General features: G+C 42.3%; 1 protein-coding gene across 1 annotated transcript in view; it reads left to right on the top strand.

Annotated features, from left to right (window-relative positions):
- The window catches only part of BMPR1A (bone morphogenetic protein receptor type 1A), a 77,183-nt gene that overhangs the window by 40,950 nt on the left and 22,764 nt on the right, over window positions 1-13,469 (top strand). Inside the window, exon 2 of the mRNA XM_032231890.1 lies at window positions 8,540-8,742. Within this exon, the coding sequence (XP_032087781.1) occupies window positions 8,682-8,742 (61 nt within the window). The 5' untranslated portion in view covers window positions 8,540-8,681. The remainder of the gene's footprint in view (window positions 1-8,539; window positions 8,743-13,469) is intronic.

The raw sequence follows: 13,469 nt of genomic DNA, 5'->3' as shown, positions 1-13,469 counted from the left end.
AAACTCCTTGTCCCGACAAAAATCCCTTTTATCAATTTACTGTGAATTCTTCAGCATATCCAGCAAAGTCTTTAAAGGGAGGATTTACAGTCACAGATCTTATCTGGCTTGGAGAGCTGCCAGGCCAATATCTGCGACACTTGGCAAGGAGTCTCACAGAATCATGAACCAATGAAGCGAACTAATTGCCTCCTGCAAACTCCACTCCCCTTTCGTTCCTCTTTTGTTTCCTCTGGGGGGGCCATTCATCGTCCACCTGTGGCCTTACTCCCAAGTTGACCCCTGTTCTTTAGCAGTTCCCTTTGTCTGGCAACTCTGCGCATGCACACACTGGGAACAGGCTCCAGCTGTTCATCTGCCTGACTCTGAAAGCAGCTGATAACTGGCATACAGCTCTGGTCCCCCCTCTGCCTGCAACACAGAGCCCTCATCAGAGCCTTCCCCAGACTCCAGGACTGACCCATCTTCCTCCCCAACCTCCTCACTGTCCGAATCAGCTGCCAGCTCTGCTAGCCGCTGGCGGGCCACAACAATACCATTCCAGACAAATGGCTACCCAGTCTCTTCTTTAAAACCTCCAGTGATGGAGCATCCACAACTTCCAGAAGCAAGCTCTTCTACTGGTTAATTGTTCTCACTGTTATGAAATTTCTCCTTAATTCTAAGGAGTCATGGTTCTTCGTTTGGTCGCTCCTGTGGCCAATGTTGAAGTAGAATTTAAATGCAAGTGTTCGACTAGATATAGTTGGTAATCCACAGCTGTAGTTAGAAATGACAGGTGAATGAAAAATCTCCATTCCCTTCCCACTCCCGGGGAAAGATTCTGCAAAATCTCCATTCCCTCCCCACTCCAGGGGAAGGATGCTGCAAAATCTCCTTTCCCTTCCCACTCCAGGGGAAGGATGCTGCAAAATCTCCATTCCCTCCCCACTCCAGGGGAAGGATGCTGCAAAATCTCCATTCCCTCCCCACTCCAGGGGAAGGATGCTGCAAAATCTCCTTTCCCTTCCCACTCCAGGGGAAGGATACTGCAAAATCTCCATTCCCCACCCCCACCTTCCAGGGCCAGCGAGAGGTGGCATTTGCCGGTTCTCCCAATTACTCAAAATTTCCACTACCGGTTCTTCAGAACCTGCTGGATTTCATCCCTGGTTTGAGGATTCAAATAAAACATGGGGCACAAGTCAATTAACAATCATTGCAGAAATGGTTTTATTCTATGTAAGATTCATCTCCAAGCATGAATTCAATTGCTAAACTGACAATAATTTGTTTTAGAGAATAGCTACACTTTTTTCCCACTGCCTGGTAACATAAAATAGTTACTGTTGCTGCTGTTATTAAATTGCGTGATGTGGATCTATTTTAGGCAGATTTGCTGGCAGTTGTTGACTTTTGCTTAATGTTAATTTAGAACCCGTTCATTTATATCAAATAAAAAACTTGAGATGTGATGTCAGTCCTCCATAGAATAAATTGTCAGACTTTTATTAACTACAGAAGAATTTGTAAGTATTCATATCCTTCCAATGTGTAACCATATTTTCTAAGCCATCATTTCCATATCAGTAGAAATCTGTTGCCATTTGAGTCTTGAAATGTGCAGAAAGATATTTAATTAGTGAGCTTTTTCTCTTGCTCAGTTTTTCTACATTCCCTAAAAGTCTAACTCTCAAGATAGCTGCCTGCAAATAAAATGTGTTTTTTTTTTTAAATCTCCAAATGGCTATTAGCTGGTAATGTTCAAAGTCCCCTTACTTTGTAACAGGGCAAGTGAAATGTGCATATTTCATTCCTGTTCAATCATAGGTTTGGATTTGCTCATGCAAAAAAAAAAAAAAAACCCAAATTTTGAGGAGACATTTAGTTTCTCCTCTTGCAAAATCCTTGACTGAAGTTCTAACATGTTTAATTAGCAAAAAGTAGCAGTAGGTTTTCTGCTAACAAGAACTAAATTTGTTTTTGTAAGAGATAATAGAAAAGACATTGTGGTATTTTGGGGAATTAGCTTGTAGATTTTATACCAGCTGACAAGATGAGTAGAGGTTTTTCCTAAATATAGAAAATTCAAGGATTTTTCATGTTTCTCCTTATGATTAAGATCATTCCACACTATGGTGGAATGCAAAGTTTGACAGATTTAATAAATGCTTCAATTTCCTACTGTAACTGAAGTTTATTTTTAATTAGTTTCTTCTTACTATAGCAGACAGACATCCCCCCCCCAATGTTCTTCTGGAATACACAAATTAGAGAACAGCCATTTTCTTGGTTTGGTGTTGCCATCTGTGATCCGTGCGTCGCTCTAGTTATTCTGCAGCTAATGAAGAATTGCTAATACTAATTAACCCCCTAGTTGTTATTTGCAAGATTTCTGCAAATTAAAAAAGTCCTCAGCAGTTGGGGCTGCTATCCTTGGGATTTGAGCAGCCCTGGAACCTGTTCTGACTGAGGCTTCCCAAGAGCATGAAGCAAACTCCTTATCCTGACAAAAAACCCTTTTATTAATTTACTGTGAATTCTGCTCATTCACATCCAGCAAAGTCTTTCAAGGGAGGATTTACAATCACAGACCTTATCTGGCTTGGAGAGCTGCCAGGCCGATATCTGCAGAACTTGGCAAGGAGTCTCAGAGAGTCACAAACCAATTAAGCGAACTAATTATCTCCTGAAAAGTCCACTCCCTTTTTGCTCCTCTTTTATTTCCTCTGGGAGGGGCCATTCATCATCCACCTGTCACCTTACTCCCAAGTCGACCCCTGTTCTTTAGCTGTTCCCTTTGTCTGGCAACTCTGCCCGTGTGCACACTCGGAACAAGCTCCAGCTGTTCATCTGCCTCACTGACGTCTGACTCTGAAGGCAGCTGATACCTAAAGAATTTAATGCGGACATTAATGGGAAGGCAGCCCCATCTCTGCCTCTGATGCAGAGCCCTCATCAGAGCCTTCTCCAGACTCCAGGACTGGCCCGTGTTCCTCCCCAACCTCCTCATAACAAATTACAACACAGGGCTTCATCCTTTCCCCAGGAATGGGTAAGTTCATCCTCCACCCAGACTTCAAAAGCTGAGGTGTCCCACTCAGATTCCAGTGCTTCTTCAATTCCCACCCCCCACTCCACCAAGCTGTGAAGCAAGGCTCCCCTGCAGCAGGAGATATATACTGTATTTTTCAGAATATAAGATGCACCTTTCCCCCCAAAAAAAGAGGTTGAAAATCTGGGTGCCCCTTATATACTGAATACAGCATTTTTGGCCTCCCGAAAATCTGCCCCCTTTGCAAAAATCAATGTGCAGAGGGTTTGGGAGGCCTGCAAAGTGGTCTTGAGGGCTGGGAACGGCAAAAAAGAACAAAAAACTGGCTGACTGGAGCATTCTACAAGCCTCCCAAAGCTTATGCATGCCCTGTTTTTTGCAAAAAATGGGCCCATTTTTTGCTCGTTTTTTAGGCCCTTCCCCCGTCCCCAGAGCATTTTGCAGGCCTCTCAAACTCTCTTCATGCCCCATTTGGTGTATGTACCCTTTGCATGTACAATGCACCCCAGGCATGCGCGGCAGAGACCCAAAGACCAGCTGGCCAACGAGAGGCATGCGGATGTGCGGCAGACTGAATTGGGGCGATTGCTCACGTGCCATCAGAGAGGGCGCTGTGTGCCACCTCCCGCACACGTGCCGTAAGTTTGCCATCATGGTTCTAGTCCAACCCCCTGCCCAAGCAGGAGACCCCCTAGCCTATACTATTCTGGACAAGTGGCTGTCCAAACTCTTTTTAACAACCTCCAGTGATGGAGTAGCCACAATGTTGGAGGCAAGCCATTCAACTGTCAGGAAATTTCTTCTTCGTTCTAGATTGCACCTCTCCTTGATTAGTTTTCATCCACTGCTTCTTGTTCAGGTGCTTTGGAGAATAGCTTAACTCCCCCCTCTTCTTTGTGGCAACCCCTTAAATATTGGAAGACTGCTATCATATCACCCCTAATCCTTTTCACCAGACTGGACATACCCAGTACACTATTTGTCTGGATTTCTATTGGATCCCAGTGGGCATAAAAAAATATTGGAGAACTTTTGATACCCTTGGCTAAATGCATGCCAAAGGAGAAAGCTCAAACTATATATTTGTGGGTTCTTGGGTGCTAACACTTCTACCATCCACCAGTGCTTCCATGGTTTTACATGAAAAATCACAGCTGGTGTTGGTGTGGCGTTCTGTTTTACACACAGGTTAAACATCCTTTTAATGAAACTCTGTGAACTCAGCATCAAAGGGACATTAGAAGATTTTTATACCACAGAATTTAGAAGATGGGAAGAGACAAAATACCCAAATGTACCTCCTTGCTGAAGTTCTGCATAACTGTTTTGTTGTCCACTGGGATCTCAAAACACAAAACCATCTCCTGAAACGAGGCAGTGCTTAACAGTATACGGGGAAATATTCTTGCAAACATTTGTTTTTCTTTGTGTCCTGAGTTGTATAACAGCCATTTTCATCATCTTCCAAAGGTGAGGTAAGAGTTTTGTATTACGCCAAGCCTTTAATGGCCAGGAGATAAGCAAGAGTTTATTTCAGCCTGTGTGTGTTTTGTCCTTGTTGATAGGACAGGTTATAAATCAAGTGTGTTAGCACTCAATATACCAGGGATATAAGTGAGCACAGCCCACCAATCTGGAAAGATAAGGTCAGTTAGCTAAATCCCGGGTGCTTATAGAAGTGAGCAGGGTACAGATTCTGTGTAAGTGACAAATACTAGGTATTGTCCACAAGCATCCATCATGCCTAGGCCATGAAAACCTGATTTGAAGCTTAAAATCAGTTGGCTGTTCAAAAGGAGAAGCAAAAAGTCAAAACTATTGAACGCTGTTTCTAAAATGAATAAAAAGCAACACTTATGAAACTATTTGCATCTAATCGGCTTGGTTTTTAATTTGGGGGGCTTGGTAGGGTGGATTTGATTTCAATCATGTCGATTTAAATCTCAATTTAAATCATGATTTAAATCACTAGTAAAAAAGGCTTGATTTAAACTGACTTGATTTAAATCATATTTTTTAAAGAGCAACTATCATCTCTGACCCGCAGCTCTGACCCGCTGTTGACTCACTGAAAGTCCCAATATTGCAGAATATACAGCCTCATGCTACATAACTCAGCTCCATTTCATGCTGAATAAACTACATTAATAATGTACCTTAAATAGAAAACTATCTTTAGATTATATTAAGCATTATATTAAAATAAATTTGATAAAAATCCTAAAAATCTGATTTAAATTTTTAAAAATCTTTTAAATTTTTAAAATCTGATTTAAATTTTTAAAAATCTTTTAAATTTTTTAATCTGATTTAAATTTTTAAAATCTGATTTAAATTTTTAAAAATCTGATTTAAATTTTTAAAAATCAATCTGATTTTTTTATTTTTGTAGATCAATTTTTATCCACGCTGCTTGTGACCTGCTTACTTTTATTCCTGATTTTCATCATTTTTTTTCACTTTCCCATAAGGTTTGGTATGTTTCAATATACTTTTTGTATATGCTAAACCTTGGCTGCTTATAAATTGGAATACACACAAACACCCCATATGCATGCTTTTCAAATATAACATTTTTTTAAATGTCTAATAACTCTTGGTGTTGAAGTGAAAATACAATACTTTGCTACTGAATATTTTTCCAGTTGATTTCCAAATAGGGGGTGAGACAGTGGTGGGTTCTGGGAAATACGGCCTGGTACAGGCATACCGGTGGTAGCTGGGGGCAGTAGCCTGCGCGACCTCCGCCGAGCAGCTGGGTGTCGCAGAGCGGTGGCGTGTACATGCGTGTGTAGCGTGTGGGCCCGACAAGGACGCCCAGCCATGTGTGCAACATACCAGCTGCGACCGGATCTGGAACCCACTACTGGGATGAGGCTTAAAGATTTTTTTAAAAAAATTCTGTTTCGCTTTTTATTGAACAAACAAAACTTCAAAGCAAAACAGGAAAATAAGTGCCAGGACAGACACAAATGCTTCTAAATAGTTACATACAAATATGAATCTAAATATAGTAAACATTGGTGTTTATGCGTCTACCTGGAGTGAACACCCTTAAAGAAGCATTGTTAGTATGGGAATGGAACCACGGTTCAGATAGGAACAAATGTTGAGACTCTGGAAAGAGTGCAGAGAAGAGCAACAAGAATGATTAAGGGATTGGAGGCTATAACATACAAAGAGTGGCAGGAATTGGGTATGTCTAGTCCAGGAGCGTCAAACTCGATTTCATTGAGGGCCACATAAGGAGTGAGCTCCCATTACTTGTCACAGCTTCTGCCAACCTAGCAGTTCGAAAGCACGTAAAAATGCAAATAGAAAAATAGGGACCACCTTTGGTGGGAAGGTAACAGTGTTCCGTGCTCCTTCGGTGTTTAGTCATGCCAGCCACCTGACCATGGAGACGTCTTCGGACAGCGCTGGCTCTTCGGCTTTGGAACAGAGATGAGCACCACCCCCTAGAGTTGGGAACGACTAGCCTATATGGTCATGGGGAACCTTTACCTTTATTTCCTGCTCAAACAAGGGGGATGATATAGAAGACCTCCAAGGTCCTTTCCAACTCTATTATTCTAGATTTTAAATGTGCTCTTGCTTGTAAAGTTGTTCAAACTTGTTTGCTTTTAAGTTTTGACACTGAGTTTTTACGCCTTACCTCGCGCTGTGAATAGGCCTAGATTTGGGCATTCCTAGCTAAGTTGGTCCAAGCAATCATCAGATAAATTGGCTTATTCCTTGTGTCGGGAAGGTATTTTTTTTCTTGATTACTAAAGTCACGGATGTGTGAAAAGTAGGCCATAGGTTGAAGGCCATGTGCCCCTTCCATCTGCAAATTAGGCCTGCAGACGCCGCTGAGCATTCCCAGTAATTTGCTGCCCTGTTAAATGACTACGAAGCAGTCATTAAACTCCGAAGTCCTTGGATCCTGCCAAAAGAGAGATTGAATTATTTATGACAGAAGCAGCTATCAATAGTAATTACAGCACATCCTTGCACAAATCCAGATTTTTTATTTCAAGAATAAGGCCAGGCTGACAGGGGTCAGGGGGTCAAACTCACTCAGATAAGGGCCCCCCCTCAAAGGCAAAATCCGTATCTGAACACAGAATCTGTATTGTCCGCATTAAATTCTTTAGGTATTCAAATGGCTATTTATTTCTTTAAGACTATGTTTGCCTCTATTAAAATCATTGAAGGAACTTTTTAATATGATCACTTTTCCTTCTTTAATCCAATAGGATGATTTGAAGCAGAAGAGCAACTTCACACACCCCTTTTTGTGGGCCTAAACATGGAGTTTTAAAAATGTCATTTTTAATAAATGCGTTTTTATTTTGAACATGGATTAGCATGAGGTGACATAAAACTGCTGCTTTTCCTAGACTATGGCAAAAGATGTGTTCTCTTTACTGAAATATTCTTCTTTCAATTTTGAATAATTTTGAGTTTGTTAGGATCTTAGAATAAGATGGCCATGAACCACTGAAAATCCTTCTTTTTCCTCACTAGAAAGAGAAAGACCTACCCATTGGGGGGCATTGATTATTACCGTATTTTTCAGAGTATAAGACGCACCTTTTTCCCTCAAAAAAGAGGCTGAAAATCTGGGTGTGTCATACACTGAATACAGCATTTTTTTGCCTCCTGAAACCCTGGGCCGGTTTTTGCTCAAATTTGTTCCCCCCCCCCCAAGCCACCAGGAGCACTCTATAAGCTTCCTAATGCCCATTTTTTTCAACAAAAAAACGGGCCCTTTTGGGGGGCCCACCCTCCTAGGAACACTCTACAAGCCTCCTAAGGGCTATTCATGCCCTTTGCTTGGGGAAAAATGGGCCGTTTTTGGGAGGTTTGCAGAGTGAAAAAACTTTTTTTTTAATTTGCCTCTTCAAAACCTTGGTGTGTCTTCTACTCCAAAAAATACAGCACATAGAAGTACGTAAATTCATGTTCTGGCCATTGCAGCTGATATAGATTCACTCAGTCAATGTGTATAAAATACAAGGGCTATTTTAGTTTGTCTATATCAGGGGTCGGCAACACACTCAAAGAGTCATTTGGACCTGTTTCCCACAGAAAAGAAAATACCCGGAGCCACAAAATCCTTCCCGTGCCTGACTGTTTTATGAGGGGCCACAAAAGTAGTCTATGTAGTTGAATTAAACATTCTGTTTTCTTCTGAAACTTTTCTGTTCTTGGATTTATTCATGGTTGGCCTACCGGGGGTCGAAAAGATCAATAAATTGTGTGCCGGTGGGTGTCTCACATTGGTGGTTGTGACACATATTTTGAACAACAGATAGCTGCAGTAGAGGGATGAAAGAGCCACATGCGGCTCCAGAGCCACAGGTTGCTGACCCCTGGTCCCTATATATAGACAATATATATTGTCTTTATATACTTATTTTAAGACCTTATTGTGTATTAGCCATGTGAAACTTTTCTATTCCTTTCAGATGATGGAGTTTATTATCTATTCAAATTTTTTCGTTTCATTTCTTTTTTCAGAAGAAAAACTGGAAGAATTAAATGTTGGATTCAGCTGATTGCCAAACTGCTCAGATTTCTCTGAAGAGTCCGGCTTGAAAGCTTGTCAAGAGCTGAACGATTTGCCAAACCTGACAGTGCAGAAAAGCTTTAATTACAAGCCATGATCAATTCAAGAGTTTCCATCAGATTACTGGGGTTCTACACATTCCTCGTTTTTCAAGGTAAAGTTGTGCTTTTACAACTTCAGGTTTTAAGAAATGGTCTTGATGCCTATAGCAATGTATAGAATGAAATTTAGAATAAAGCACAAAATACTTAACATCATCCTATCTTAAATTACCAGGATTACATTAGCATAAGTGTCTCCCCGCAATAAGATCTAACTTTTGAGAAGTTGTGAAGAGTCTGAGAAAGGAATAGAACAGAGGCTGGGCGTAAGCCAGTGATAGCTAACCTTTTTGCCATCGCGTGCCAAAAGCGGGGTGAGCATGGGGAGAGTGTCATATGCGCGCAACACCCTTCCCCTCCCGCTCTTGGAGCGTGATGGCACGGTGAACCCGTTTTTTCTCCTCCCCAGGCTCCAGAGGCTTTCTAGGAGCCGGGGGGGGGGGGGTCTCTCCCGCCCTGCCGCAGGCCCTCCAGAGGCCGGAAATGGACCATTTTCCAACTTCCAGGTTGCCCGTAGGGCTGTTTTTCGCCCTCCAGAGCGAGAAAAACAGCCAAAAATGAAGGCCAAAATCAGCTAGCAAGGGCAACGCCTCAGTGCCCTAAGAAATGGCTCCCCGTGCCAACTGTGGCACGCATGCCATAGATTCACCATCACGAGCCTAAGCATTCAAGAGGTAGCAAGGAAATCCATTTTATAAATAGCAGTTCAGTTCAGGTGCCCAGAAATCTGGGGGAAAACCCTTTATATTATGTCAAAGGGACTCCATTTTAATAAAGTCACTATAAATGAGGCTTGAAACTTCCTTCTGCAGTTTCCAAGATTCTGTACAGGTCATTCTCAATTTCCAAAGTTCATTTAGCGACCATTCATAGTTACAACAACACTGGAAAAAAGGGAGTTCTAACCATTTTTGACACTTAACGACCGTTGGAGCATCTCCGTGGTCACAAGATGAAAACTCAGATGCTTGGCAACTATTCCTATTTATGACCGTTGCAGCATCCCAGGATCATGTAATCATATTTTGTGACCTTCTAATGAGCAAAGTCAAGAGGAAGCCAGATTCACTTAACAACAGTGTCACTAACTTAACAACTGCAGTGATTCATTTTACACCTGTGGCAAGAAGGACCGTTAGATGGGGCAAAACTCACTTCACAAATGTCTTGCTTAACAACATAAATTTTGGGCTCAGTTGTGGTCATAAGTTGATTTATTTCAAGAGTGGTATTAAAGATACCTTATGGAGGTCCATGTAGTTCTTGCTATTCTGATCCTGCCCAGCTGTGTGAGCTTGTCTACAAGTTATCCCAGTCATTTAAATTTTCATTGCCATCCCTAACACTAGGCAAATTCCCTATGAATCTTGCTGGGAAAGAGGTTTCACAGGTTAAGAAATACCATAGAGAAACATTTTTAGGGCCTTAACTGAAAGCGTCAGCATGTATAACGGGGGGGGGGGGGGGGATCATAAGTACCATATTTTTCGGACTATAAGATGCTCCGGACTATACGACGCACCCAGCTTTTGGGGAGGAAAACAAGAAAAAAAATCTCCCTCTGCCTCCCAGCAATTTGCCTCCTTTGAACAAACAGCAAACAACCTGGTCACCTTCAGCGCAGCCTGATTTAGCATAAGCAGCTGATTGGCAGTTGGATTGGCCTCCTGGAATACCTCCAATCAGCTGTTCCAGGCTACGGGGATTGCCACTGTCACCTATCACCGCCTCCACGCACCCCATTTTTGGCCTCCGCATGCCCCGTTTTTGGCCTCTGCGCACCCCATTTGTGGCCTGTCCGCGCTGCCACCACCACTAATTCCTGTATCTTTGAAGTGCCCATAAATGGGACATGCGGAGGCTGAAAATGGAGTGCACGGAGGCGGTGGTGGGCGGCAGCAATGGTGGCGGCAATGGGTGGTTGCAATCCCCACACCCTGGAACAGCTGATCAGAGGTTCTGGGAGGCAGATCCAACTGCCAGTCAGCTGCTTGTGCTAAATCAGGCTGTGCTGAAGCTGACCATGCTGTTTGCTGCAAGGAGGCAAATTGCTGGGAGGCAGAAGCCAAAGGGTGGTGGCCTGTTGGTAGGCAGGGCTTTTGCAACATTCTCTCTCTAAGACCACAGACATTTCCACCCACTTTGGGGGGGGAGGAGTGTGTCTTATACACAGCAAAATGCGGTATATGGGTAGATGATAACAGAATAACAGAGTTGGAAGAGACCTTGAAGGGTTTCCAATCCAAGCATGGGATCCTATACCATTTCAGACAATTTGGCTGTGTCCAGTCTCTTCTTAGAATCCTCCATTGATGGAGCACCTAGGACTTCTGGAGGCAAGCTGTTCTCCTGGTTAATTGTTTAGTTTAGTTTTAGTTTAATAAGATTTGTATGCCGCCCGCTCCCTTGGGACTCTGGGCGGCTTACAGGCAAGGTAAAAAGAAACAATTAAAAATAAAAAATAAAAAATACAATTGTTAAAATTCCACATCATGCATTCCGTCTAAGTGGGGCTGGATATTGATCAACAGCCCCAGGCCTGCCGGAACAGCCAGGTCTTGGTGGCTTTACGGAAGGCCGGGAGGGTGGTAAGGGTCCGGATCTCTACGGGATCCTCACTGTTAGGAAGTTTCTCCTTAATTCCAGATTGCTTCTTTCCTTAATTAGTTTCCATCCGTTGCTGAGTGTCCTGCCTTCAGGTGCTTTGGAGAATAGGTTGACCCATCTTCTTTGTGACAGCCCCTGAGATATTGGAACCGATAGAGATATTGTGACCGATATCATGTCACCCCTAGTTCTTCTTTTCATTAAATTAGACAGGCTCGGGTCCTAATATATGCCCGTGCCATAGGTTCGTCAATATTTAAGTACGTTTAAGTCTGACATAGTTGTCTGGTGGTGGGTTCCTTGGAGCAGTGTGCTACTTAAACAAGCACCAACTTCAGTTGTGCATCCTATTAACAGGCGTGCCAAATTTATTTGTATAATATTTATTCTGATTTCGTTCCTGGCCGTTTCCACACGTGAATGCAAGTGTGATGTTTGTGGTTTATGTCAGTCCACTTAAGTGGTTCTTTTGCCGTTATTTGTTATTTGTTTTCAGTCAGTGCGATTTAATGATTTCCCTGGTTTTCAGTCAATGCAGTTATCGGGAAATCAAGAACAGTGTTTAGAAACCATCAGCACTAATGATCTCAGATCCATTTGAAGTACTAGATTATTGCAGCTGATTTCCTTGTCAACAAACACTGAGACAGGAAGATGAAAATGCAAATAGAGTAGAGTAGAATTCAGAATAGAATAGAATAAAGGGACCTTGGAGGTCTTCTAGTCCAACCCCCTGTTCAAGCACGAACCTACAGCACGTGTGCCACAGTTGGCATGCAGAGCCCTCTATGTGGGCATGCGTGCCATCACCCCAGCGTAGACAAAAACACTGCCGTACATGCACCAAAGCAAGCAATGGGCAGAACAGGGCTTTGATTGGTGGATGCAGTTTTCATTGCACACCTCCCGTTCAAGTTGATAGACAGCCAGGGACCTCTTTGCGAATGGTCCCTGCTCCTTTCCTTCTATTTTGAAAAACCTTCCCTGGCCTTTTGCTTTTTCCACCCCCAACTCCCTGCGGTAGTTGTCATTTGCTTGCCTTCTTTTAAAAATTACACAGATACACAAGCAAATAACCTGTGTGCTGATGAGACCTAATTGCAAAGAAGTGTGTGTGAGAGAGAAAAACTAGACTAGAGGGATCTTGCACATCGCTCTCTGTCTCTGCAGCAATAACAGATCCCACGCTGCCCATTTCCTTGCCCCGTGCTTGGTCCCCTGGGTGTGTTCTTTTCCTGTGGCAGGATTGTTTCCGTTCATGTGCAGAGTGCCTTTCAAATCAACCCCTGCAATGACAGGTCATTGAATCAATGCTTTGGCTCCAAAGGAAAACCTTTATAGTAATATAAATGAGAAGAGGATATGTTTTATATGATAGGTTTGTCAGTTCGTAGAAATAGCGGTTGTATTTCCGATAATTTAGAGCTAAGAATTCCAGTTTCTTTCAACTACACTTTATTCCAATGTTTCTCAACCGTGTCAACTTCAAGATGAGTAGATTTGAACTCCCAGAATCCCCCAGCTTGGGAATTCTGGGAGTTGGAGTCCACCCATCTTGAAGTTGACACGGTTGGGAAATACTGCTTTATTTCATGCACTGAAAACAGTGAAAACCTTTATCTTTACTTTGTTTTAAACTGGAAACTCAGCATGTGCTTGTTTGTTTGACATATGGAGAAAATGTCCTTAGATTGAACTTTGCTGTAAAACTAGACTTTGCCTATTTAATATTTGTGTAGACATTGAGATTGTGTGTGTGTGTGTGTGTGTGTGTGTGTGTTGTGTTGTGTACTGGCTTCTGCCCTTGGGATGCAGCTGAGATGTTTTAGGCCAGAGAAATGAAATTACTGAAAAAGAGAATTCTTTGTCCTTGCCATAAACTTTTCAAATAGTTTTGTCCCATTACGGTATAAAATTACCTGCTGAACAAAATGTAGGGGCTTCTCCAACCAATTTCATTGTATTTAATTACAATGACAATAAAGATTATACTTATATTCATTCTGCATTGTGCCCGTGGTTACAAGATTGTCTCAAAGAATATCAAAGTCACATGTATATTACTTAAATATCCCTGATCATAATCTGTCATTAGCACAGAATACTACAGTATGCAAAGCCTATCTGTGGCACAGCTGAACAGGGTGGATAAAAATCGATTTTTTTAAAAAAA

The sequence above is a fragment of the Thamnophis elegans genome, chromosome 15 (genome assembly GCF_009769535.1).
Source record: "Thamnophis elegans isolate rThaEle1 chromosome 15, rThaEle1.pri, whole genome shotgun sequence".
Lineage (NCBI taxonomy): Eukaryota > Metazoa > Chordata > Lepidosauria > Squamata > Colubridae > Thamnophis > Thamnophis elegans.
Note: the sequence above shows the minus strand (reverse complement) of the source record. Positions and strands in the feature narration are given on the sequence as shown.